The 27,977-nt window shown below is 41.7% G+C and overlaps 1 protein-coding gene and 1 long non-coding RNA gene across 2 annotated transcripts in view; both read left to right on the top strand.

Moving 5' to 3' along the window:
- The window catches only part of LOC121815083 (hepatoma-derived growth factor-related protein 2-like), an 8,609-nt gene extending 7,568 nt beyond the window's left edge, over positions 1 to 1,041 (top strand). The window contains exon 6 of the mRNA XM_042224151.1: positions 943 to 1,041. Within this exon, the coding sequence (XP_042080085.1) occupies positions 943 to 1,041 (99 nt within the window). The remainder of the gene's footprint in view (positions 1 to 942) is intronic.
- A 2,208-nt stretch (positions 1,042 to 3,249) lies between these two features.
- On the top strand, positions 3,250 to 5,364 carry LOC121815082. Its single transcript, XR_006054777.1, has 2 exons — positions 3,250 to 5,074; positions 5,156 to 5,364. It is a non-coding gene; the product is annotated as an uncharacterized LOC121815082 (long non-coding RNA).
- The last annotated feature ends 22,613 nt before the right edge of the window (positions 5,365 to 27,977 follow it).

Genomic DNA, 27,977 nt, shown 5'->3' with positions numbered 1-27,977 from the left:
AAGTCCCAGATCCCTGAGCTTTGTGAACAGTCTGCAGGGCACTATTGTGTTAAACGCTGAACTGTAATCAACAAACAGCATTCGCACATAGTTACCCTGTTTCTTGTCCACGTGGCTGAGAGTGGTGTGTAGGACGTGGGCGATGGCATCCTCTGTGGATCTGTTGGATCTGTAGGCGAACTGCAGCGGATCTGTGGTGTCTGGGATGGAGGAGGAGATGATGTTCTTCAGCAGCCTCTCAAACACCTTCATTACTACCGAGGTCAGTGCAACTGGCCGGTAATCGTTCAGGGATGAGGGTTTGCTGTTCTTGGGCACAGGGATGATGGTGGATCTTTTGAAGCATGTGGGGACCACAGACTTCGCCAGGGACTCGTTGAAGATGTAAGTGAACACACCTGCTAGCTGGTCAGCACAGCAGCGCAGCAGACGGCCGGTGATGCCGTCTGGCCCCGCCGCTTTCCTTGTGTTCACTCTCCTCAGTGCCGCTCGGACGTCATGCTCCGCGATGCTGGTCACCGGTCTCTCGCTGATGACGTCACTGTCCTCGGTAGTCAGGCGGTAGATAGCATTAGCCGCCTGGCTAACCTCGAAACGGGCGTAGAACCGATTCAGCTCGTTGGTGAATGCAGAGTCGGCGTTGATCGGCGCAGTGTCCCTGGCTTTGTAGTCCGTAATGGTGCGTAGTCCGTGCCACATACTCCGTGTGTCGCCCTGGTGGAAGCGGGACTCCACACGTTCCCGGTACCTGCGTTTGGCATCTCTCACCGCGCGCCGCACGCCGTATGAGGCCGCTTTGTAGGCGCTCATATCGCCAGTGGCGAGACCCGCGTTGTAGGAGGCGGTCCTGGCGTTTACTGCAGTGCGGATCGATCTGTCCATCCACGGTTTCTGGTTTGGGAATGTGGTGACTCTCGCAGTGGGGATAATCTCCTCCGCTAGCATATTGACGAAGCATACTGCTACTTCCGTAAACTCGTTGATGTCGACTGCGCATGCTCTGAACATGTCCCAGTCTACGTCGTTGAGTGCGTCCTGTAGCGTAGCTTCTGATTGGGCAGTCCACCGTTTTACCTCCCTCTTGGTCACGTCTTCCCTCCGTATGCTTTGTTTATACTGGGGAATGAGGAAGATGGCGTTGTGGTCAGACTTCCCAAAAGCCGGGTGTGAGACAGCTTTGTAGCCCTGCTTGTATGGCGTGTAGCAGTGATCCAAAATCCGATCCCCTCTCGTTGGACACGAGACATGCTGGTAAAAGTTTGGCATGACTTGTCTGAGGTTCGCTTTGTTAAAGTCTCCTGCTACAATGAGGGCTGCGCCCGGGTCCTTGTTTTGAAGCGAGCTCAGCACATCATGTAATTCGGACAAAGCCATACCTGTGTCCGCTTGGGGTGGGATGTAGACCGCCGTGGCGATGACTGAGGTGAACTCACGGGGCAGATAGAAAGGGCGGCACTTAATGCTCAGGAACTCCAGATGTGGCGAGCAGCCGCTGGAGAGAGTAGAAATGCTCCTGGCATCACACCACTTTCTGTTTACCATGAAACACACTCCTCCACCTTTGGTTTTGTTCGACTCTGCCGTTCTGTCCGCGCGGAGCACAAAGAATGAATCCGACGGAGTTACGGCCTGGTCCGGCACGGTGGGGGTCAGCCATGTCTCCGTGAAGCACAGAATGTTGCAGTCCCTCATGTCACGTTGGAAGGTGACCCTTGCTCTTAGGTCATCGAGCTTGTTCTCCATGGATTGTACATTGGCCAGTAGGATACTGGGCAGTGGTGCGCGATGCGCCTGCTGTCTCAGTCTGTTCCTAATACCAGCGCGTAAAAAACAAGAAAAGTGGATAGTTGGAGCGGAGCGGTCAGAAAGGCGTCTGGACGTGGCCGCGCCATCTTTACAATGGCACGGCCATTGTAAAGATGGCCGCGTGCACGGGACTTTAGTACCGAGAGGTTCCTCGCAAAGAAACTGAGTATCAAAAAGCGTCTGTCCACAGGTAAGAAAACTTCACCCTTCCAGATTCACTGATGCCTTGGATCACTGGAACTTATCATCTTCGATTATCTCTTGTCTTTCTTTCATTTCAAGATGCCGGAATTCTTGGACCATAGTTTTAACACAAGTCCTGGAGAAGTGCCCAAAGCTGGAGGAGCCTCCAGCTTCTACCCCTGGCTACAGATAAATCCACACAAACACACACGCATACTAATTCACCTTATCATGTAAGTGTGATACATTGTGTAACTTCCTTTCTTTTTTCTGTTGGACAGGAATAGATAGAGTGGGTCAATCTTAAAAAATAAATAAATAAAAATTTAGCTTTTTTGGAGTTCCTGTAACCCCCCCAGCCATCCCAGGAAAGGGGATCTCTCTTTGAATGGGCTTTCCCGAGGTTTCTTCCCATCGATCTGGCCCCCTGGGGAGTTTTTCCTCGTCTTCATAGAGAGCTTGGGCTGGGTCAGGAGCTCCATCAAAACTGTCTTTATTTGATGACTTCAATGTCATCAAATAAAGATGTGTTTTACTTAAAGTAAAATTTGATCAAAATAAAACTTGTTTAATTCATCTTTGCTGAGGATTCTCCTTCATTACTATTTTTTTTTTGTTGTTTTTTTTTACCCATGGTGCATTTTGACAAATAAGAAAACATGAATCAGGTTAAAGTGTGCACAAAGACAGTCACACTGCAAATGCTCTGAAGACTTGCATCTGTTGCTCTAACCCCCAACTAGTTTAGACAGATTTCCTGGTTCTACCAGAGGTTTTTTCCTTCAAGAAGGGAGTTTTTCCTTCCCACTGTTGCTGAGTGTTTGCTCATAGTGGGTTGTAAAAGCATAAAAGTTAATAAGAGGCATTCATAGCAGAGTTATCACAGAGGGAACTATATAGCTTAAATGTACAATTTCTACAGGACGAATTATAACTTCATTATGTATAAAAGCTCCTGTGGATAATTACTCCTATTTGTAACTTTACACAAGAGAAAGTTTGCTGTCACACTATTTATAACAGGTTGGGTTTTGTCCTCTGAGTTGAGCCTTTGGTTGCAGTTTATTGAAGAATTTCCTCTAAAGTAGCTGTTGATAAAGATTTAAAGTCCTGTTTATATACAGAAATATGCTTTAGTTCATGTTTTTTTACATGTCTGCCTCAGTGGATCAGTAGAAGATCTGGCACAGGAAACTAGATGATGAAAAAAGGTTACGAATACACATATATTATATCTATATAGATACAGATATATATACACACACACACACACAGGTTGCAACGTAGTATTTTCATTTTTTCTTAGCATTTCTTTAACGTCTTGGTGCAAAAGAATACCTGCATTTGTGTGTAAAGAAATGTTACATATATACTAAAAACAGTTGGAAAAAAGAACTACAAATTTGGAAAGGAATTTATTCATGTTCTTACTCATAGATGGAGTACATGGTTTAAAAAACACTGAGGAAACAGATATGAGGCGGCTGTATCAACATAAAAACATTAATACAGTTAAAAATGAATAAAAAGTTGCACGCTTAAACTTATTTCTCTACAGTTTGTACAATTAATCCATGTAACAATAGGTTCTCTCTTAATATAGTAGTTAATTAAAATATCTTTACATAAAAATACATTTTTAAGTACTCTCCGGTGGAAGTCTGTTGTGGCTTATGTTTCTAAATGACACAAGCATAAAGCAGCCCACAGAATATACAAATATGTCTTTGATAAGTGAATGTTGGCTCCCACAATGGCCTGTTAAGTTATTGCAAAAATAATTTACTGCATAATATGTCAGATTAGAACATGTTATAAGCACAAAACTGAAGGGGAAACAATAAAAACAAAAATTAAAAAACAAATACTAAATTAAGTTAAAGGATATTTCTTACTATACTATATAATTGTATAATGTTGCGTTTGATTGCAAATGAAAACCCACCAAGAAAAAAAGAAAGAAAGAAAAAGAGAGAATAGAGTTTAATTTATTCCAAACACATTCTTTTCTTTTATTTAAGCTGTAGCGAGATTCAAATGGACAAAAGAGAAAGAAAAATATTACAGATTTGTTTTATTAATCATGAATAAACTTTATTATACACAACTCTAAATTTCAGTTGGTCTTAGTCAGATGTGTTTTTAATTAAATCCTGCAACACTGTGCTCGCTGCCATCACTTTATATCTTAGTGTGCAATTCAAATATATACTTATTACAATATTTTTCCCCCTTAACTCTCAACTCGCGTGTTTAAAATGTCTGTGATCATATTTGTCCGTTGACTTCTGTCTGGGCCTCGAACGATTCATCAGACAGGTTGGCAGCCTCCAACTGATGCTCCAGACTTTCATCATCGCCTCTATTCTGATCAACTCTTATCTTAAACTTAGTGATGAACTCATTACTGGCCAGCGCGCCCTCCTTTTTAGGGCATGTGGGCTTTGATAACAGCCGGCTTTCCAGTCGCTCTGCAAAGAAAATTCACAAAACATTTCTTATTTGGTAAGCTTGTTAACAAATTTTAGTTCAGTTTTGCTGAAAGTTATAGCATGCATCAGGTAAGAAGCAATTGGTTTTTAAAAAGCATATACATTCCCCAAAACATTTTTATTATGTGCATTCTGGAGAATAAAAGATTGTACACAATTTCCCTTTTTAAAGTAAAAAGATTATTAAGTCTAATTCTTACTTATTCAGTAGATTAAAGTATTGAAACATCATTATTCATAAAATATGCACATTACAAAATTAAAGTTATTCAAAAATTACTCAAGTACTTACTCCAATACTCACATTATTCAAGTAAATTTAATTTTTGCCAATGTAATGTCACATAAAATCTTAATCTGAATAAGGGATTTGAACCCCACTGTCACGGCCAGGGGATCAGCAGGCCGCTGACTAGTAGTGTTCTCTCTTCTCTCTTGCTCTCTCGCTCTCTCGCCAGGGCGGAACTCATGGTGGGTTCACGCCCTCGGCCCACGCCCCTCTGAAGAGGAAACACCTGGGCCTCATCAGTGCAGCCAGCATTTAAGCCAGGGAGTGGCTTCTACTCATCGCTGGATCGTTGTGTGTGACTCGCGTCAGTGCAGCCCGGCTCTGAGCAAGTTCTCTTTTGCTTCCCTGTGCAAAACCTCTAACGTGTGTTTCCTTCTGTACATAGATCCCCTGGACCCGACTCTGCATTCCCCGAGCGGATTCCCTTTTTGTGTGAGTGTTTGGAGAGAGAGTCAGAAGAGGAGCAAGTGTCTTTTCCCTACCTGGATTTCCCCGGAGCCTTTTCCCTGTCACCGCTTTGTATATAGCACTATCCCCTGCACTGTTTGTATATACACCTGGTGGAACTGTAATAAATACTGACTGTGCCTCTGAGTCCTGCGTGTGAGTCCTCAAGCGAACCGTGACACCCACACAGATGAGAGCTTAGCAGTGAAGCTCTCTCTTAAAATTTGAGTTATAAAGTCAGAAGTTATCACTGACAGAGATCCATGTTCTTTTAACATAAGAAAGAATATTTGCTGAAATTGACATTAATCCAAGCCCTTAAAACGCCATTTTGGATTAAGCATTTCCTTTTAGAAAAGTCTTCAATGAGCAGGAAGCTCCAGTACTGAAAAAAGAAGCCAACATCAACTGCTAAACGTGCTAAAAGTAAGTAAGTGGTTTGCTCTTTCATCTCTTTTTATGCGACATCCTCTACTGATTAAAACGCGACTGCCTTTCACTGTTTAGGCTCAAATCTCATTGTTTGAAGGCCTGCAGTGACGTGAAATATTAAGAACGTGACTTTCAGATACCGTTCATCTGCTCTAGACAGATTTTAGGCCTGCAACTTCTTCTTTTGTCCTCCACTTGTCAAATTTCCTCAAATTTTTTAAGGACTCACTGCACAGATCGCAGATATATTTCAAGTTTTGAGCTAATTGGGAATCACTTTGCTGGTGCAAAATTCCTACAGACTTGAGGCTTGTCAAACTGTTATTTTCTTGGCATTTTTTTGCAGATTGGTTCTTTTCCAAGTTGTGTGTTTTGTGTAGACACAAAACTGGTTCCTTGACTTTGGTGGATTTCTTATGCTAGAATGATTCGTGGGTCATTGTTAAGTAGCTTAAGGAACAAAAAACACTCAAATCTTCAGTTGCTGTATTTGAAATGAGTGAAAAAACAGCCAAAAGGCAAAGCCCGGAGAACTCGAGACTTTTTCACAGTACTGTAATTGTGTTTGTTTTTGTTTGTTGGGCTTTTGAAGGCCACAAATCAAGTATGAAATCGTTAGTGGATCATTAGCAGTAATAAACCATTGTTTCAAACCCTTAGTGGGCTAAGATGTTTACTTTATAGTTGTGGCTTCTTGGTTTCAAATTCAACCTCTAATCTTACATCACAGCAATGCAAACATTCTTTTATGCCCTGTTTTGTAAACGGTATAGTTTACAGCTAAAATGAAGAATGAAGATCCGCTCCGGGAGCTCTACCTAAAATCATTTGCATGTACTATGAGTTGTGGAGTCACAGGAGTCTCTCTTTGTAGTTGATGCCCAAATTAGAATAGATGTCCATAAGTTGGGTGAATGCATTTCTTCTTTGTACACACACACACACACACACACACACACACACACACACACACACACACAGAGTCCTATACTTTAATGGTGTAGACAGAGAAACACTTCTCACACACACATTCATCTATAGGCACATGCAATCTTCGAAGTCCATCGGGCTGGGCAATACAGAAGCAGAAGCCCCACTAGAGGCAGTGGATGACAGGAATGAGGAACATGGAGAAGAGAGTCTGTTTGGAGGGTCGGGTGGGGGGGTGGGGGGTGGGGGGGGGCGTGCGAGTGCGAGGAGGAAAATAATCATTCCCATTAATGCATGATGGCTAAGCTCGGCCGTGGCCTTCTCCAGATGGAATGTCGAATTAATAATGGGGGGCTGGCCAGGTAATATAAGGACTGTCAAGAAAAACACTAGCAAAACAGTGGAAATGGTACCAAATGAAAGGTGTGTATGTGTGTGTGTGTGTGTGTGTGTGTGTGTGTGTGTGTGTGTGTGTGTGTGTGTGTGTGTGTGTGTGTTGTGCGCTCCACCTGCTCCTGCCCTAGAGCAGTAGTGGAGAGGTGACCCTGCTATGGTAATAATGTGCTGGGGATTACAATTTGATGGAACCAAGCCACAAGGGTTCTTTCCTGCCCACTCTAATGACAGCTTGTTGCTGCTGGGACCGCTATACAAGGCCCTCTTGACACACACATACACACAGACGTGCACATGTGCACACAAACGCACACAATCTTCCTCACCGTTTTCCTGCCGCCACGGCTGGTTGAAGTGATACAAAGCAAAGCGTAAAGAGATGGTTATGAGAGATTTGAGAGAAAGGCGAGGAAGAGATGAGACAGATGTGTGAGATTTGTGTAGCTTGAAGACACGTTTAAAGAAAATAGCTGTGATAGGTGGACATCTGAGAAGCTGATCACGGGAGCGGGAAAGGAGGAGTGTTTGAGAAGGAGTTTGAAAGTGGTTGTCCAGGCAGATAAGTGTCAGGAGAGTGCTGCTGACAACAGAGGTACCTGCTCCTTGCCTTGTCCGCCTGTCTGACTGCATTGATTCACTGCTTCACTGAGCCAACAGCGGCTGACTGACTGAGTTCCGCTGTCTCGCTAAAGGTATTTTCTTTCTTCCCATACTAAGGATTTGACAGACCAGACGCTTTAAGCAATTGTTCTGTTTCCCTCATGTCTGTCTTCAAAAGAACTGCTAAAGAGCTAAAAATATATATATATATATATATATAAACCCAAAAAAGAACACAGTCACTTTACTGCATGTGAACATCACAAGTTTCACCTCTCCTTTTCTCACACTGAGAACAATTACAGCTCTATTTATCTTACTAGCAGCCTCGGCCTTAAACTCGCTTTTCTTGTCACCGCTAACTACCTGCTCTTGTAGCAAACACATCTAATTAATTAGACAAATGTGATTCTGTTGTCGAGGATAATTGTTTGCCAACGCATCGGGAAGCTGAACATAAGCCAGCCAACCAATTAGATGGAGACTCAGACACAGACAAACTGTCAATCAGCAATTACTCAGTCAGTCAGGTGGTACACAAACTGCTGCTGGTGAAGAGAGATGTGACAGCGCCTCTGAAAGACCCAAGCACAAATGTCTTCTTTCATTAGATCCACCTCAGTCTCCTCATCCATCAGCCTGCGTGCGTACAGTATTCACAGTACATTTTCTAAAAAAGGAGGTCACCATCATCTTTCACTCATATTGCTCGTCCATCCTGAAGTTGTCTGAATTGAAAACAGTCTGGACAGAAAGCCTCTGCATTTTCAAGAAAAGACTGCGTTTAAAAACAAGAGCAGCAGAGACATGGAGACGAATTATGGAATTTAGCCAGTTCACTAAAGCTGTCAGCACTGTTTCTCAAGCCTGAGCTGGTGCTTAGGATTTAGTGGCTTGTCGTTACATAGGGGGGATTAGGCCCTTGACAAAGTGCCTATTGATTTACCTACCTGTTGTGTGTTGAATTAGACCAAATATATTAAATACTCCCACCCCCCTCGTAATAAGTAATATGGGCTGATGGAGGGTTTTGAAGAAATCGTGATTGTGTCAACTGTTGAAAGGCATCAACACAGACTTGCAGCTATGTAGACACCATGAAATGTCAATGAAATTCAGTGACGTTCACTGATGAGAGTCCTGAGTAAAACTGAACTTGGTTTTAGCAAATAAAGCATCTGCCAATAAAAGTTCAGTGTAGCCTTCACTTAAATATCAAAGACTGTCAGTCACAAAGTCATACATGACCAGGAAGTTTGTCCAGGTGTTTGTTTGTCAAGGTGTTGCAGAGTGTGGTGCAGGACTATTGCTGATGCATCATCCATTGATTAGTTAGTGCGTTATGCAAACTGGTCTATAGTGTCCAGACCCATGTGGTTGATGTGTGTGAGAACCATTTTTTCTAGACACTTCATGACGACTGGTGTGAGTGCCACTGGCCCGAAGTCATTCAGGGCGGATGTGTCCAGTCTTTTGAGGACTGGTATGATGGTGGGGGACTACTGCCTGGGATAGTGACAGGTTGAAGATATCAGTTTATGCACCAGCTAGGCCTTCAAAACTCTGGACTACAGCTCTGCTTTCGACACCATCCGCCCGGGCAAGATGATTAAGAAGCTGACAGACCTCAGCATACTGACTCCCATCAGCAACTGGATTCTGGACTTCCTGACATGTGGTGAGAATGGGAGGACGGGTGTCTGCTGAGCCCCCCTTCAGCACAGGAGTTCCACAGGGCTGCTGCCTCAGCCCCAAACTCTTCACCCCGTACACCTATGACTGTGTCTCCACCCAGGACAACTCAATGGTCATCAAATACGCTGACGACACCACCATCCTGGGGCTCATCAAGGAGGCGGGGGGACGAGTCCAGGTACAGGACCCTGGTAGACAACGTTCTTGAATATGGAGAGGAGAATGATCTCATCCTCAACACAGACAAGACCAAGGAATTAATACTGGAGCCGTACTCTCAACATTAACACAAAAGTGAAAAAAGCCCAGCAAAGCCTTATTTTCATTCGGCTGCACAGGAAAGCCGCCAATATTCTAAATGTCAAAATGTGCAATACTATGTGTGCAATACCTAGAATGCTATTTAGATTCTTGCCAGCGAGTACTTGTATTACCACCCTCTGGTTTTGTTAAGTTGTACACCTTTGCCTGTGTAGGGCCGTTTTCCTCTGGTTGTGATTTACTTGTTTTAGAGCTTCAAAGCTTGTGCTTGGAGATTATGAAAAACAGTCACATGGGTGGATTCTTAGATGAATTTTCTCACGATCTCAAAAAATTGCCAAAAAGTAATGTCTTTGCTTTTCACATCAGACATCGATCAATCAGTCTAACCTTTATTTGTCACATGCAAAGTTTACACCTGCAGTGAAATCAGAAATCGGTAAATGCGATGAAGAAATTGAAGAAGAATGTTTGATGTATGGTGAGTAGGTATACCTTTGTTCCTTTGTGCAATATGTGATTTGACTCGGTCAACTCAATGCGTGGACAGTGTGGAGGAGTGGTGCTAAAATCATTTATCATCATGGGCCACATACAGCTCAATTTCATCTTAAGTCGGCCAGACCAGTGAAGATTTTGTCTAATAAACTTTTTTTTTTTAAATACACCTCCAAGTTGTTACTTTCAGTATAAAGGAGATTAACTACATCATTAATCCTTGAGAGTCTTAACATTATACAGTTTTTTTTCAAGATTACAAAGAAATGCTGTTGTAGTATACCAAAGAAACCTATGAGAAGGGCTCACTGAGCTCATACTGTTAAAGAAATGAAAGAATTCCTTCTGAAAAAGGGGAATCCTATTGTACATAGTAAATAGGAATAACTTTTCTTTCATTAAATCGAATACTAACAATAAAAAATCTAATATTTAGCAGTTAATGCTTTAGCTGGTACTTACTCTAACCAAAATCTCTGAGGTGTGTTTCCATCACCCTGTTGAATCTATGAACACGAAGAGTTAATCCAGTTCGAAGGAAGTTCCGAGTGGGGGGGTTCCAACCTCGTAGGTTTGATCTACCTAATACGTATCATTGGCAGTGAGTCTGTCCCCAGGAGATTTGGGGGAAGGCCAAAACCTCTTAAGGAAAGACCAAATTTCTGTATACAGAAAGATCCTGGTTTTATATGAACATGTTTGTTGTGAGCAATATGCCGGCTTCATATTCTCAGCATTAGCAAGTATTCAAGGGGCTATAACTCACCATATTTACCAGTCATAACTATCAAATCCATCTACAGAAGGATGCATTGTATGTTAATGCTGGCTATTGCCAAAGTACGTTTCAAGTTGCTTGTTACTATACAAATGGGCACTCAGACTGAATATAACAAGTAGAATCGGTTGATGCTATTTCAACATATCACTTGTTTGAGATTATACACATAAAACCTGAGTGCTTGGCCTTTGCTTTTGCTTCTCTCAATCCAAACCTAAAAGGTTTTGCCACCATTTTACAGTCCTTACCCCTAAAATTAGAACAAGCCGCAATTATTTCCCCAAATCCCTCTTAAATGTTCATAATCTCTTTTGTTACACAAACTGTCTGCAGTGTTTTTTCCTCCCATTTTCATGTGTTGACTCATTCACTGAAAATAAGCTTTAATCCTTCTCTTGTGGCTGGGTTTTCCCTGAAAGCTCAAAGAAATTAGAACATAAGAGTAAGAAAGAGGGCAAAGTACTTCAAAAAACACTTGCTGTTAATGGAACTAAATCACTACTAACAATGTTTCTGTTTGCCAGGCAATGTCTGATCTCCCATTTCTTTTTTATAAGGGAGGAGATTAGAGCTACGTGCTCAATTTCCAAAAAGCAACTTGTAATCACACAAGTCCCATTATGCAAATAGGCAACGAGAAGACAATACCAAAGCCAAGGATGCTTTTTTTTAGATGGGTGGGAGCCGGTTCCCATTTTTGTTCATCATTTCTCTCTCTTTGATTAAAGCCCAAGACAGGTAGGATGGATTTTTTTTCTGATCCCAGCATGAATGGGGATTAACACTCCAATAGCTGATTTTATATTCTATCAAATTATTAATCCCTAACAATAAAATGTCAAAAATGGTACAGTGCACAGCATTGTGTATTTTCTTTCCCCTACAAATGCAACATAACGTGTCACATGGCAAGCAACCACAAGATGAAAATGAAAAACAAAACAAAAGAAAGCAGAAGTCTGGCACAGTACAGGGGTGAGTAAGACCAAGAAATGAATGCAGGAGGACTGCCAAGCAGCAGTGGAGAGAACTGACACCCATGATTGGGTCCATACCAAAGAGGTAAATAAAAGAAGCCCCCTAAGCCCTTGTAATCAGCAGAGGAACAGACAAGGCCGGGCTGGTTTTTCCTCCTTAAGCTCTGGTTGAGTTTGGGGTCCAATGCTAGTCTTTGAGGAGGCCCAGCCAAATGGCACAACACATCAAAGTCTTTAGCTGTTAGCCTTCTTGCCTACTTACGTCAATGTCCCAGGGATTAGCATTAGCATAATTGAGGTTTATGTACAGATGCTTAGTGCAAGGGCTTGATGGATCTCTATTCTGGAATGGGAATGTGTTGTGTAATGTGGATTTTGCATCCATTCTGCTTAAGACTACGAACACCACCCCCGTAGCCCATTACACCATGTAGTGTGTGTGTGCGTTGAGTGTATGTGCATGCACACTTACACGCACAAGAACAATCACACTCTCACTGTAATACTGATCCCATGTGCACACAGCACACACACTTTATTCTGTCTATAGTTAGAGTCAAAGGAAACAACAGTGTAGTTTGTAGCCTTTAGATCATAAACATAACTTGCAACGCAATGCACTGCACACTATTATAGATGACAGACCTCTAAGTTTAATAGCTTTATGGTGCACACTCCCAACTTCACAGCAGGTCAGACCAAAAGGATTATCCTTTGCAGTATTACTCTGTAGTTTGGTTTGGTGAGCAGAGGTGCTGGCATCCCATTTTTATTCTGTAATTACAGTGGCCAAAAATATCACTGTGTCAGACAACTATTAGTGATAGAATGTGGTAAAAATTATGTTTAATTTTTATTATATGAAAACTAATCCTAACATTGCTGCATTGTTGAAGTCTGCACTGACCTGAAATGAATAAGAATTGACATACTGTATGCAGAGAACAGTTTCTTTGAAAGTTTAAGATACTATAGCTGACTGGAAAGTAATAGGATTGCTCCTTGGAAGCTCAAGTCGAAGTAGGGCTGTGCGATATGACCAAAATCTCATATCCCAACATAAGACATCTATCATCCCGATAACGATATAAATCACAAAAATTTTACATTTTATGTACATTCTGAGAATCGCGGGCAGCTCGACTTGCGTAAAGTGTTTCCAGCTGGGCGTCGTGTACCTGGAGTCGAGTGTTTTAACCGAAGCATGAAACTATACATTTTTAGACATGAGTTGTTTCCTTTGTGAGTATTTATTACACGGCGTGCTGCGGGGAAAAGCCTGTTCTAACGTTTGAGTCTACGGTTTATTTTTTAGCACCTGGCGGCTCTTTTTTGCTTCTGATCCGTAAACACTCTGCATACTCTTTTACGTGATTAAGTTTATTTTGAAAAGTCTCAACAGGATCTTGAGCTTTATTGTGAAAGGTTTATGTGGAAGATAAACAAGCGGACGCGCGATGGTTTTACTGTCGTTGTTGCTAACAACAACGCATAAAAACAGTGTGGTTATATGAAATATAAGAGAAAGAGAGAACTTTAAGAAATGAATATAGCCACTACAGTGACCATCAAAAACATATTGTCGTAAACAGTTTATTTTTCAACACGACAAAACAAACGATAGCGTAAAATGAAACGATAGACGTTTTTATATCATTATCCCATATATATCGTTATATCGAAGTCGAAGCATGAGCTGAGATCCCTAATTCGACTGAGCTTTTTTAAATAGTAGACTTTCTTATACACATAGCAATCTGAAGTAGACCATTACTCTGTGACTGCTACTGTGTAATGTTTTGCAAAGTTTATGACATAAGTGAAAAGCAGCTTGCTAACAATGTGATCAAATTATTCTTACAAACCTTTGTTTGGATAGATATGTAGATATTTATAAGCTTCAATCTCAAACCAAAAGTAGTGCATCATTGTTACTGCAATATAAGAAAGGAAATAAAGGTCCTGTTAATTCAACATTGCAATTTCTCTCTTTCTTTCACTTACTGCTGGAGAGGTGGTCCAAACAGGAAAGATTAGCAGCTATCGAGCCACAATAGAGTGAAACACATGAGCAGCAATTCAGTCTTATAAACTAAACCAGCGTCTCGTTCTATGACAACAAACATGGCAAATTACTTGAAATGGGCTGTGAATCTGTTTCATGCTTTCATTTGTTTATGCATTTGCACTTTGTTTGTTTAAAGTGGGTAGAATAGGATGATTTGAAGACCTAAAGGTATGATATCCGCCTCACGGGTCCAAGAAATACACAAGAGTCAAAAAGGGGACAAATATTCACATCATTGAGTATTGGATTCAAATGACAACAAATTCAGTTTCACGGGAACCTCTGGATAATATTTCCAAAGCACTGCATGTGACAGATGAATTAGGAGTCTAAAGCATGAAATCACACTTATCCACTGATACATTTTGGTCCACTTTTGAACTAACAGTAGCTGTCAAGGCATTAAGTGTTAGTTAATATAAAAGTATTAAACAGCAATTGGGCAGACCTTTGTTAAGAATCAACTTTTCACTTTCACCTCCTGTGGAAAATCTTGAAAGTCTTGCAACAGCCCAGGCATGGAAGCGACTTTGGTGTGTTATCACATGATAACAGATATCTTACATACATGTTCAAGAGACCAGTTTGAGACTATTTGAATTCCATGTCATGGTGCATTATCCTGCTGAAAGCAGCCATCAGAAGATGGATACAGAGGTGGTCAAATAGGAATGAACATGGTCAGCAATAATACTTACTTAAAAGCTGTGGCTTTTAAGCAATGGTGCTGGTGCTAAGGGCCCAAAAGGGTGCCAAGGAAATATACCTCACACCATTACACCACTAGCAGCAACATGAACGCTTGATACAAGGCAGCATGGGTCCATGCTTTCATTTGATTATGCAAATTTTGACCCTACTGTTTGAATGTCACAGCAGAAATTGAGACTCACTTGACCAGCCAACGATTTTTCCAATCTTCTCTTGTCTAACTTGGTGAGTCTGTGCATATTGTAGCTTCAGTTCCCTGTTTTTAAGTGATAGGACTAGCACCTGGCTTCTGTAGTCCTCAAGTTTCAACATGTTATGTAATCAGAGATGCTCTTCTGCAATATCTTGATTGTGATGAGTGGTTATATGAATTCCTGTTGCCTTCCTATCAGCCCTAGTATGGGCTAGCTCCTATCCCGACCATTGTCAACAAGACATTTCCCTCAAATTACTGCTACTATTTTTTCTTTTTTCCATTATTCTGTGTAAATCCTGATTTTCCACACAGGAGAAACAACCATGCCACACTAAAAGTCACTTAAATTACCTGTCTTGTGATGGTGATGTTTGAGCTTCAGCAGACTGTCTGCATGGCTAAATGCATTGAAATGCTGCCGTGTGATCAGCTAATAAGATATTTCAGTGAACAGGCAGTTGTAGAGGTGTACCTAATGAAGTGGCTGGCTCATAGCTTGAGCAACTTTTCTAGGGTTCATCTGTATCCGGCATTTGTCCAAACAAGCCCGACCAGCTGACACTTTTTAGACTGCATCAAACGATTCAGCCGTGAACGCACTATAAAGTCCAACTAACTACTACTACTGTTGCACACGCAGTGTGTTCCTATGCAGTGAAACTAGTTTATGTGTGTATTAACTAACACCCACGTTACTGAGTTCTCAACTAACCAGCCACAGCAGTGGCCATGCTGAGTCTGTTTCTGGTCCATGACAGGTGGGGTCATTGAGCTGCGCCCTCTTTTATGGAGGTGCTGCAGAGCCCCCGGGTGATGTCTTTACTTAGACCCTGTTTGTTGGACGGGACTCGGAAGACAAAGAAAATGAAAGATGAGGCTTGTACATTTGCCTATGATGCGATAAGCATGTGTGTACATGTTTGCATCTGTTTGCATAATAACATTTGTATCAGCAAATTTGGATTTTGATTGTGATGCTTCCTTCACGCACCTGGATTCATCTTATATTACTGGTTGCTATATATTTGCTGGCAAAGAACAGGTGTCAGGAGGACGAGAGGGCTTCTACATCTCGTATTGAGACAATAAAGTTTTGTTTATAAAGAATAAAGTACTTTCATTTTTAGGTAATATTTGAATACAGTGGAGTAGGTTAGTAATTATTTTACAGAGTGGTGACCATGTCGCTGATTTGCATGTCGGTACAGAGTTCGTGATGTGTGTGTGTGTGTCTGTGGGTGGAGGGTATTTGCTGTTGAAACGACTGTGCATGCATTAGGAGGAAGGTACTGGGCTGTGCAAATGAGGTGGTCATTCCACCTGTTATATATTTGCATAGGTTTAGGGAAGTTTTCAACAAAAGTTCCCATTGGACTATTAATGGTCATTGACTATAGGCTTGATATCAATAGAGGGGTGAGGCAAGGACAGTCCTCTAAGAAATTCCTTCTTTAGGAGAATGAAAAGGTCAAAGGTAATGACTCGTTATGGTTGATTTGTTTACTATAATGACTTTATAATAAAAAAAACATGAGAGTAAAGGCCTTTACACACCGAGTGCGTTGTGAAAAAACAACATGAAATTCAGAATTTTTTGAACACAAACTTATCACGTTATCGTCTATAGATATATTTTTTGCAGAATATTCGTCCTCATAAAGCGCACTATGAAAACAATGGAGTCAACATTAAACCATGCTGAGCTGGTCTTGATGTTTCTAAACAAAAAAACGCAAGAAACAGATCCTGGCTTCATCCAGTTCCCAGGAGAAGGCAGCAGTGATTAGAGTTTGATCCAGGAGTTGAAGCTGTATCACAACAGCGTTCATACATATTTCAGGATGTCAGTTTGAGCACTTGTTGGCAGAGCTGGAACCACATCTGAGAAGGCGGAGGAATATCAATCAGCATCTACCTGCGTGTCACAGGTAAAATAGTATTATTCTTCTATTAACACATCATTGTATATTCAGCAACAGTGCATCATTCTGAGGGCGATCATTGCTAAATGCAGCGGCCTGATTGGTCAGATCTATTAACTCGCATGTCAAAAATTGGAAAAATCCAGCTTTAACGGAAAAATAAATGCCACAAAATCGTTCAAATTCTAAATCACATAAGCCCGATGTCAATAGCTGGCATTAAGATTGGTTGAGTCCACAAAAATAATTTTAATGGATGAAATATTTCATTTCATGGACATATCATGTTATGGTCACACTGCTGAAGCGTCAATTTGGCAGAAAACAGCCGTTATTCTGATTAGCTTTGTTTCTAAAATTGACTTTTTATTATGATGTAGAAAAAAACTTTTCGCCACTATGTGACAACTAGGACAAGATGTGAAACAAAAGAAAAACAATACAATAGGATGTAGAAGATCAATAAATTACTTTAAAAGCAGAGAATATGTTCTCCAAATTAAAAGCAGTCTGCACTTCTTCTTTTTTTTTTACAGTGGCAGGGCTGTAGAAAAAAATTAAATAAACTCTCTTTATCCATCCACTCATCTTCTTCCACTTATCTGGGGCCAGGTCATGGGGGCAGCAGCCTAAGCAGAGATCTGAAAGAAGCCCAGACCTCCCTCTACCCGGCCACCTCCTCCAGCTTGTTTGGTGGAACACCAAGGCGTTCCCAGGTCAGCCGAGAGATTCAATCTCTCCAGCGTGTCCTGGGTCTGCCCCGGGGCCTCCTCCTGGCGGGACATGCCCTGAACACATCGCCTAGGAGGCGCCCAGGAGGCATCCTTATCAGATGTCTGAACCACCTGGCTCCTTTCGATGTGGAGGAGCAACGGCTCTACTCTGAGCCCCTCCTGGATGGCTGAACTTCTCAACCTATCTGTAAGGGAGAGGCCAGCCACCCTTTGGAGGAGGCTAATTTCTGCCACGTTATGCGTGTGTAAAGGGAGGCAATAATATGCTCACAGATTAGTCATAACAACCTGCTTATCCAGTGATATGTGGTGGCAGCTTAGTTTTATACTTTTCTCCTGTTTTCTGGCCAAAACCTGATCAATACAGCTTTAAAAGTCTGAGCTAAGTCAGTGCAGAGAAGTGCTTCAGTGTTGGGTGTGAAGGACTACGTTTTATTTTATGCTTTATCCACAAGGTTTGTCAAAGCCTGGCATTGTAGGTGTCCATGTGAAGACTGGTGGCTGCTTGCAGTCGATACAGGAAAGTGGTGGGTACAGGATAAATCTCGACAGATATCATTTATATGAGGTCATTTCTTACTTGCTGCACTTGTATTTTAACAAGCCTTGCACTCGTCATGGACATCTGTCAGTGTGCACATCTATGTAAATCCGTGAACCACGCATCAAGGAAGTGGGAGGGAGAGAGAGACGGGGAAAAACACTAGAGAACGAGGGTGAAAGTGAAGATCAATGCGCTTTGCCTGAACAGCATGTCTGAGCGTGGGAAGTTTAGAAAAACTTCTCCTGGGCCTCACAGCTCAAAGCGATTTGGTGTGTGTGTGTGAGTGAGCTCTTGAACATACTGCCAAGGCATTTGTCAGTCTTATCGCCTCTCTCGCCTCTCTGTGGTGGTGCTGGTGCTGGTGGAGAGTAATTGAGTGCTTAGAGTTATAGATGAACTAATTAGTAGGCGCATTGAAAGCTCAGCTCATTAGTGGGAGGGAGAGAGCACTGTGTCGCCATGACTCTGAGGACTCTCTTTCATATCCAGTCTCAGCATAGGGAAAATTCTACTCCATACAACTTCATTAAAGAAGCTGCAGGGAGGAGAGGATGAGGAAAAAGGGTGGGTGTTAAAGGTATAGAGAAAAATGCTGCAATTAACTATATTAGTGAATGCGAAACAATACATGCATAATTAGAAGGCCTAAATGTGTATAGACTGGATAGGAAAGCTTTGGAAGTGGGATCAAAATGTAAAAATTCTGCCTTCTATACTAGAATCCACAGCATCTTTCTTCCCTGCTCTGTTGTCTCTGATACTGTTTACTGCAGCTAGTAAGATTTGTTTTAATGGTCTGGCCACAAAATTCCAGAAAATAATGTTTCCTAGAATTGAAGGTGATGACTTTGTGGGAATGTTTTGGCTTCATTATAGCTCAAAAATAAAAGATAGTTCATCTACACAGGATAAAGTAAGGCAACAATGCTTGCAGCAGAGAAGCTGGGCCCAGTAAATAAAATATGGATTTTTAAGTCCAATGTTACCTGAGAGTATACACAAAATGAGCTTCTCCATCAACCTCCATAGTGAAATCTGGACCGTCTGTTCTCTGATTTGAGCTCCAGAGATTGTGGGGTCAAAGCCACAAAGCGCATTGATGTGAATCCTGCTCCACTCGAGCACACTGGATGAGAGAATCTGATGACAGTGATCATGTGAATCATCTACTCACATATGTAGAGTCTGAATCATACAAAACGTACACGACGTGACCCAGACTGAACAGTGTGTGCACAGAGTTTATATTGAACATGACATCATGATTATTTCTTTTTAAAGCATTCTTTCGATGCAGGAGTTGTTTTTTTCGGGGCTTACTCATTGATTGAGCGGAGTGGCTTTTTATCGTGTCCATCAGAAAATGGACTCGGGCTTTTTCGTTTTAGATAAGACTAAAGATTTATTGACTGCAGCTAGGTTGACAAAACACGCAGTGCAGAGTTCAAAGACGGCAATTGCCTGAATTGATTAAGGCCCGTTTCTTCTTTGTTAATTACCAGAATATCGAGGGACAGTAATGCTGACATGATGAGGAATTATAGGTAAATATCCATTTGTATTCCCCCCTGTTTGCAGAGAGCGCACCAGCAATGTCACCAAGAAATGGCTAAAAAGAAGAAATGGAGGGTAATGGAATGGCCCAGTCAGATTTTAATCACACTGAAATGTGGGGGATTTAAAAGGACATGCACATGCAAAGAGGCCTTGCTTGTAATGAAGCAAAGTGAGGAAATCTGAGATGGAAAAGTGTTAGAGGACGATGGAAAAAAACACAATATAAAAAGTTGTTTCTATCAAAGCTGAGAGCACTGCTGAAGCTTTGGATGCCAGGTATAGTACTTTTTTATTATAGCTAGTAATAAAGGTGGATAAAGCTACCGTGATGTCATCCACTGGTTTGTTGTTCATTGAAATCTTGTTTCGAAGCCGTGAGATTAGCGTTTTCACTGCTACCGTCTTGGTTTAAAGGATGTGACCAGAATAGAAGGACTGACTGTGAAACTGCCTGCTCATTGGCTAATAGCATGTCAATCACAGGTCATTGACACATGGTTATGACCAAGATTTACAGAACAGACTAGTTGCTCTAATCCAGAATGCTTTATGATTCCTGTGTTTTTTGAACAGAATTGTAAAGTTTGTTTGTTTTTGTTTCATTTTAGATATTTTTGGGGGTGGGGATTGAAAAAATAATTTTGCTCCTTCTTAGTCATTTTGTTCAAGCCACACCCGTCTTCTTCACAGTGCTGGGGTGTGTTCACTTCCAACAAAGCGTAGCAGAATATCTTTGGTTTTCCTTTGTTTGTTTTTTTAAATAGAAGTGGCGTTACATTGAACAGCCGGTTATGTTACAATGGCAACTAACTCGAGGTGTACACTGCCCTTTTATTAGCGCAGGTTTGTGCATATAGTATGTAGTACTTGGGACACACCCACCAAACAAGGGAAAACACACTTCAAAGGCCGCTGCACAACACTGCTCACTGTTTCAATGAGATGTGTTGATCAACCCGGAAACCAAAGCTGACTGAACATGCTGTAACCACCGGTTCACGCTTTGCCCATTTCACCTCTGCTTTTTGTTGCATCCGTTCACTTTTACACTTTTCAAAGTGTTAGTTGTCATCTGACGAGGATCACAGATCACCACGCCACATCACGCATGCTGCAACAGATGCCAAGGGGCCAGTCCGAGCCAGGTTACCTCAAAGCATTCTGGCCTGCAGTAGCTAATCTGCCTCTTCCAGCTTGTGTCTGTCTGTGCCACAATACATCACAGTTATGACTCCCCAGTACCACAGTGGGCGGGCACCATTAAGCTGGATGGATGTGGGAGCAGCGCCAGTCAGGGACTGCCATATGAGCCTCTCTTTTCTGCTTCTTCTTCCAGCTTGGTGCCCTTTAATGGGCACTTAATATGGCTGACAAATTTACAAGGCATTTAAAAATGACCCAGTCAGCCAGTCAGCAGAGGGAAGAAGAGGAGGAGGAATGAGAAAGAGGAAAGAGTGTCCAATCTCATTTTCTCCTGCCGACCAGTGCAATAAATGCTAGATATATATCAGAGCAGTGCCATGGGATGGTACGTGTGTGTGCGCGTGTGTGTTTAGTGCGCACACCCTGCCTCCCCACTACAAATAATTCACCCTGAACACCTGTCAACATGAGTCACGACACCAGAGAATTCCTGCAATTGAGCACATCCAACTAATTGGTGGCAACCTGCCAGACAGCCCCCTCTTTCTCTCTTTCTCTCGTTCCCTCTCTTTCTTACATACACTCTTTCTTTTCACACATATTTATTCCTTACATCTTACTCCTCCTCCACTCCGCCCCTCCTTTCTCTCCCATTTTTCCCCTCATCTATTTTAGCATAACATTTATGGATGAATGGTTTAATACTGGTTATCAAACCCATCATTGTAATCGCATCTCTAATTACGCTTAATTAAAACCGTCTAATGGCTGCTGCTGCTGCTGCTGCTGCTGCTGCTGAGTTGGTTTTTGAAAGCGAATCAGCCGCTCCTTTCTCTCCCTAGAATTCCTCCCCTGACTTAGCATTCTGTATACTCGCTCAACACCTCCGACAACCAATCAACTCCAAATCCTCTACCCGGCTCTTGTCAGGTCGTTAATTAAGCTCCCGAAGTGCCTAATGATTAAGATAACGCAGCAATCTAATGGTGAGCAGGCTCTTTCCTCCCTCTTCTTTTTACAGCTTTCGATTATAGCACCCTTGAGGTGTTACTCAATCTTGATGAAATGCAGACAATTGACAAATCAGTTGCTTTGAGCAAGGGCTTATTACCCTGCTGCATATTCATGAGTTGTTTGGGGAAGAGTGGGGTGATTTTTAATCAAAGTCACAGAAAAGGATGACGTGCACGCGGAGACCCTCCTCTCCCCCAACCCCAAAAAACCCCTCCACCCGCCACCACCGCCAACCCTGCTTCTCCCCACCTTGCTGTAAATAACATGCATCATTCATTGGATTTAGTTCACATTTGCTTGCATGCAGCTGGCAGTGGAAGGTGTGTGTCTTTGTGTGTGTGTGTGCTTGTGTATCAATGTGAGGACTTGCTTCAAGGGGCGTTGGACAAATGGAGGTGCCACATGGTCAGACCAGATGTTCTGGTTTCTTATGTGCATAGCTCATCAAAAACAACAACCGGTGCCACTATTGGGCCCCTGCTATCCGGTAAGGCCAGCCAACCCATCTGCTTCCTCCCTGCCAGACCCAGTGCATTCTGGGTCTGGCTATTTCTCTCGTGCATTTTCAGTTTCCAGCCTGTTTTGTATCTGATGAGAGCGGGGGTATCAGCACTTCTGCATTAGCAGTACCTCTTCTGCAGAACTGTGGTAGCTGTGTCACTATGTACAGTGTGTATTACAAGGTAGCACAAAATTTAATGTACGGGCAACCACAGAATGCCGGGGTATCAGCAGCACAGCTGCATACTCATTATCGAACACTGAAGTGGTGTCCAATGTTCAGCACTGAACATTGGACACATATTGCAAAACATACACAAAACATATTGCACTTCATAAAGAAAGGAAATACAAATGCATCCATTATCACAATCTTTCCTTGCCATTTCCCAGAAATTATCCTGTCACACTCTTGTTTAGCACCTCTGCAGATCAGCTGTCAACAAAGCTCATTTAAGTCTTAATTGTTGGCATTTGTGTCTCTGCCATTATTGTCCAATAAGGTCGGTTTTAAAATTCTTTCCAGTTGCTCCGTATAACTTGTGGCTGACGTGGAGAGCAAGAGACAGAAGATGAAGTGATTTTCAATCTGCTGGCGAAAAAAATTGAAGGTGCATTCATGCGTGGGTGTGAGAGATACTTTGACCTTCACACTTCTCTGAACGTATGAAACACAGCAGAATGACTTTTTACTTCCTTGGGCTATTAGAGTCCTTAAAATTCTGTCCAACTGTTCACCCCTTCACTTGCAGCAACAAATAGTTTTGAAGACAAGTGCATAAATCATACTAATATCTTCCAGCACATGTTGTACTAAAGCCTAGTTTCCTGAAATTGCATGTGGCGATCCTGCCCAAGCTTTGTGAGTTTGTTATCCTTTGTTGGCAGACTGTATCTCTTCCTTTAGCCTCCTTTTCTTTGTGTGTCATTATGAAGGCAGACTGCGGTCTTTTGGTATGTACACTGTCTTGCTATCATTAGCACTTGGCAAATGTTAGCTTCACTGGGGTAAGCTGATCCATAACCACATTTATTTTTGTTGCCCAGTGAGCTGCAGCGTTATGATGAGTAATTGCAGGGGCCTAATTGTTGTTAGCGTGAGCAACTTGCGTGGCTTGAAATAGCAGGAGGGGATATTTTAATGATGTGCAGTTAATAGATTGAGGATGTGCTGGAAATTGCACCCAAATAAAGGGCTGTCATTTTTGGGGGTCTTCATTCACTATTAATGACATTTGATGATAGCTAAAGCAGTCCAAAATAAGCACATGCAGTACTGTGCGAAACTCTTGAGTCACTCCTTACTTGTTTGTATTTTGCTAGGAAAATGGAAAATACATGATACAGTGATTTATTGAAACCTGTACAAACATACAATATACTGGGCAAAAACAGAGATTATATAATTCTAATGAGCTTGAAATTCAATATGTGGTGTGGCTACTTTTACTCTTCAACTGCCCGAACTCTCTTGCAGCTTTCTTGTCATTTCTTTAAGTAGTCTTCAGGACTAGTTCTCCAGGCTTCTAGAAGGACATTCAAAGCTCGTTTTTAGATGTTGGCTGCCTTTTTGCTCTGTTCTCTGATGATTTAAGATGATCCCACACAGCTTCAATAAAGCTGTGTGGAATCTATCAGCCAATCCATGACTGATAGTGTCTGTGAAGGTTCTCAGTCATCTTAATCTAAGAAGCTTGGAAAGAAAAGCGTCTGGGCCGTCTGATATCAGGAAATCAAATGATAGGGTGGGGCTAGATTTCACAATAAGTTCACCCAAAATTTTGACTGATTGTGACCTATAGCCGTTTTCACACTCGTGTGCTTAGGTAGAGGATCATTAGGGGGTCCACTGTCCCTCTTGGGGGGGAGAACACTCCCAGAGGGCTTAAATCTGGGACTCTCCACCATTTGACCTTAGAACTAAAGAAGCTTCTCAGATGAGAGGTGAAACGTCTTCAAGCAACTTGAAGAGGTCCAGATGCTTTTCTTTCCAAGCTTCTTAGAATGCAATACTCTCTTCTGACAAAGTTGTATTTTTACTCAGTTATATATAGAATTTGTGTTCTATTTTTATCCCATTGTATATTTTATTCTATTTTATTCTACTGTATATAGTATTTTATTTTATTCTATTCTATTCTGTACAGTTGTGTACAGTATATTATTCGTATTGTATTATAATTTTTGCTATATAACTTTTGCACTGTCCACTTTCTGCTGTGACAAAACAAATTTCCCACGTGTGGGACTAATAAAGGTTATCTTATCTTATCTTATCTTCTTAGACCTCGATTGATAGTGTCTCATTGTTTTTTTCTATCCAGGTGTGTTTTTACTTCAATGGCAGCGTCTTTGGGGTCGTTGTCATGCTGAAAAGTGAAGCTGTTGTCAAACAGATGCTTTTCACATAGATTAATATCTGACAGTACTTTTCTGGGTAATCGTATCAGTTTTGACAAGATCCCCAACACCACAGCTTTAAACCATCACAGACCCTCCATATTTTTAGAGATGACTGTAGATACTGACTTTATACCTAATCTCCTCCGTACATAGTGATGATAATTTAGCTAAAAATCTTGAATTTGGATTCATCAGACCATAACAAGTGAACAGCAGATGGATTAGGGGAAGGGTTGGATGAATCTCTCGGACCAGAAAAAGCAGAAAGAAAGAAAGAAAAACTGGAGAGCTAAGAGCAAGATGGTCTTTAGAAGCAAAAAGTGAGCAGTGGCTCAAGACTTTTGCACAGCACTTTTGTGGCGGGGCGTGGTCAGCAGTGCCGCTGCAGGGTAGGCGAACGCACCTGCAGGGCATCGGCAATCACGCCTCGCCGGGTTAAAAGATTTAACTGGCTCATGTCAGGTTGTTGTTGGTGGTGGTCTGTATGTTCAGCTGCAGCCATGTCTGTAAAACAGCAACCGTGAATACATTATGCTGGAAAGCATGAAAATGTGGTCGGGTCTTTATTTCTGATTTTAACTTGTTTATTTAAGTTTTGAATTACATTTTTCTTTACCTTAAAAAGTTCAGACAGAATCCTCTTGACATTCTCATAACATTAGATAATGAAAAAAAATTACTTGAAGCTCTTAATATGTAAAAATACAGTTTATTAATATCATACATTTTACATGCATACAAAAAACAGGCAAGAGTGATGAAAGAAAGTTGTATAACAACAGCACAAGTTAGGAAGCTATTTTGGTGTGGGTTGGGGTGCCAAATGCAGTGTTAGACCCGTGAGCTGTTATTGGCCTGTGGTGGTTATTTTCTTCACTGTGCCAGTTAAGGTTGGTGGGGATGCCAAGTGAGCAACTCACTGCTGTCTTGGTGCCAAGTGTTGTTTTTTGTGGTCTGCCACCTGCCTGCTCAGAGGAAGTATATAGTTGCATTGCATAATGTTTTGGTCAGTTTCTTTCGTAAAGGCACGTGCACATAAACCTGTTTGCAATACTCTGTTTTTTAAAATGTGGTTAAAAAGAAACCTGTGAGTTATTCATTGTTTATAGTTTTGCTAAACATTTCTCGAAATCACATTCTTACTTTACATTTCTCTTCACATGGATTATTGGTGGTAACTAGTCTCTAACATAATTTTCTTTTATTAAGTGATCTACTGATGTCATGTGTTGCATAAAAACACTACAAGAGGGAAGTCACTGCTGATGATGGAACATTCAAATGAGCTCAGTGAGCTGTGAAACATGACGACTGTTAGTAAAAAAAACATAGTAAGAAGCTAACTGCGTAGGATTACTGGTGATGTGTCTGTGTCCAGTGTGGCAACAGTGCCAGCGAGTCCTCCAGCTACGCTCTGTGAACCGAAATTTAGGCTAATCACCATGTCTAAAGCTAAGAAAACAAAATGTCATTAACATTAGCAGGGCTGGTAGTGGCTTATTATCCATGTGCCTTTACGAAGCGTGGTTGTGCAGCTCTGTGGTCGAGGGGTTTTATGTTAGTTTATTCCGTCACAGCATTCATGCAATGTTAAATTTAATTTCCTGAGATGTCCCCTTCCACTCTGCTCGTTTACAGCTTACATTATGGCTCTTAGCGCAGGGGTAGCAACATAGTGCAAAATCAACTGCACTCCTGGGTAGTACGCCTGGCTAAGTCAACAATAAACAGATCAATAGTTTAAGAAACCAGTATTTCTGGTGGCAGCTACCAAGGGCAACAAGGAGTCATTGTTTAGTCCATGTATCCCTCAATAGCTATAAACACCTACTCCCCCCTTTCACCCTTTTAAACACAAATAAGCTGGTGATATGCCAGGAAAACTTTGTGCCAATGTGCAATTGTAGTGTGCATGTTTATCACTGTGAAGTGGATAAACATGGATTTAATGGGTTTAAGCAACAGGCAGCAGTGGTTAGCAATGTTTCCTCACAGCACAGTGGATTTTTAATCCCTCCCACTGTCCAAAGACATGCAGTTAGTCAGCCACATTTCGTCCCTCATCCATGTGGTTGAAGAAGTCACCTGGATAAGTAATGAAACGTTTCTCTCACTGAAAACGTTACGGCCACATGAACAGAATCAACTTTTTGGGATTTCCTTGATTGATTGAGCAAGAATCAAGACATTAGTGAGGTTAGGTTTATAAGTGATTCTAAATTGGCCATACATGGGAATTTCAGTGTGAATGATTGTCTGTCTATTAGCCCTGCAACAGACCACACCCGCTCTGCAACCCTGAATTGAAGAAAATAAATGGATGTATGGATGGTTACGTTTCTCATGGAAAATATATTTAACTCGGTAGATGACTGGAGTGCAATGTTCATGGTGTCAGATTGCTCTTGTCCCCTTGCTCTCATACATCTGACCGTGAAGATGGTGTCTTCCTGAACAGGGGGAAGAGAGTGCGCTACATGGCATCAATCCAGGATGTGTCCTCTGCAAGGACTTCACCATTGAACCTTAGATGTGACCAGACTGCAACTGTTGGAAATTCTCCACTGGTGTTATTAGGAGTGTGTGTGTGTGTGTGATTTGTTCTTTGCCTTTGCTTTTTGTTTCTTTTATTGCACTAACCATTTTGACATAGGGTCCAGGTCCTGAAGTTGTATTTATGTGTGTTCTGGTCTGTTCTGCAGCTGTAGTCTGGTTGCAGATCTAATTTGACAGAACTACTTTTAATAACAGCTTTTTGCAAGTTTGTGATTGTTTTGCTTGTAAATAGTGAAAAGATTCAAATTTAAAAGACGGGATAGAACTTCAAGTTAAAAATTGGAGCTTCCAAGTGTGAATCTGCGACTACATGCGTCCTTTGTGATTATTTTACTACATATGCCTTTGTTTTCCTTTCACACCGTTAGAACCTGTAGAGTCTGTGCCGCTCAGTGCCGATGGATTATACTTTCTTTTTTTTTTGGTAAGCAAGCTCTCGAGCTCACATATAAATCATTAATGTGCTTCTAAACCACTTGTAAATCCATCTGTAAGAAAAATCTCTGAATCGGAATTTAAAAAAGAGAAGAAGGCATCAATTATTCACTTTTCTCCCCATAATAGGATTTCAGTGCGTCTGCTGTTTGCTGTTTTTTGCATGAAGCGAATTCATTGATCCGTTTTCCTTGATAACTCATTCTCTTTATTCTTTTGATATGGCACTGCTGTCACTCCCTTCACCCAATCTCTCATTTCTGTATCCACTGGAAGCCTTCTTTCTTCTCGCTGTTTGTCTGCCTCCATTTCTCTCTTCCCCTCTTTCTCCAGAGATCAGAGGGGAAAAAATAAAGCAGGCATCCCAAACACAGCATCCTGTCATGCTTTCCCATTCAGTTTACAT

Source organism: Haplochromis burtoni, unplaced genomic scaffold, assembly GCF_018398535.1.
Source record: "Haplochromis burtoni strain Fernald_Lab_line unplaced genomic scaffold, NCSU_Asbu1 Contig_129, whole genome shotgun sequence".
NCBI classification, from domain to species: domain Eukaryota; kingdom Metazoa; phylum Chordata; class Actinopteri; order Cichliformes; family Cichlidae; genus Haplochromis; species Haplochromis burtoni.
The sequence above is the reverse complement of the archived record's forward strand: the minus strand, read 5'-3'. Positions and strand labels throughout refer to the sequence as shown.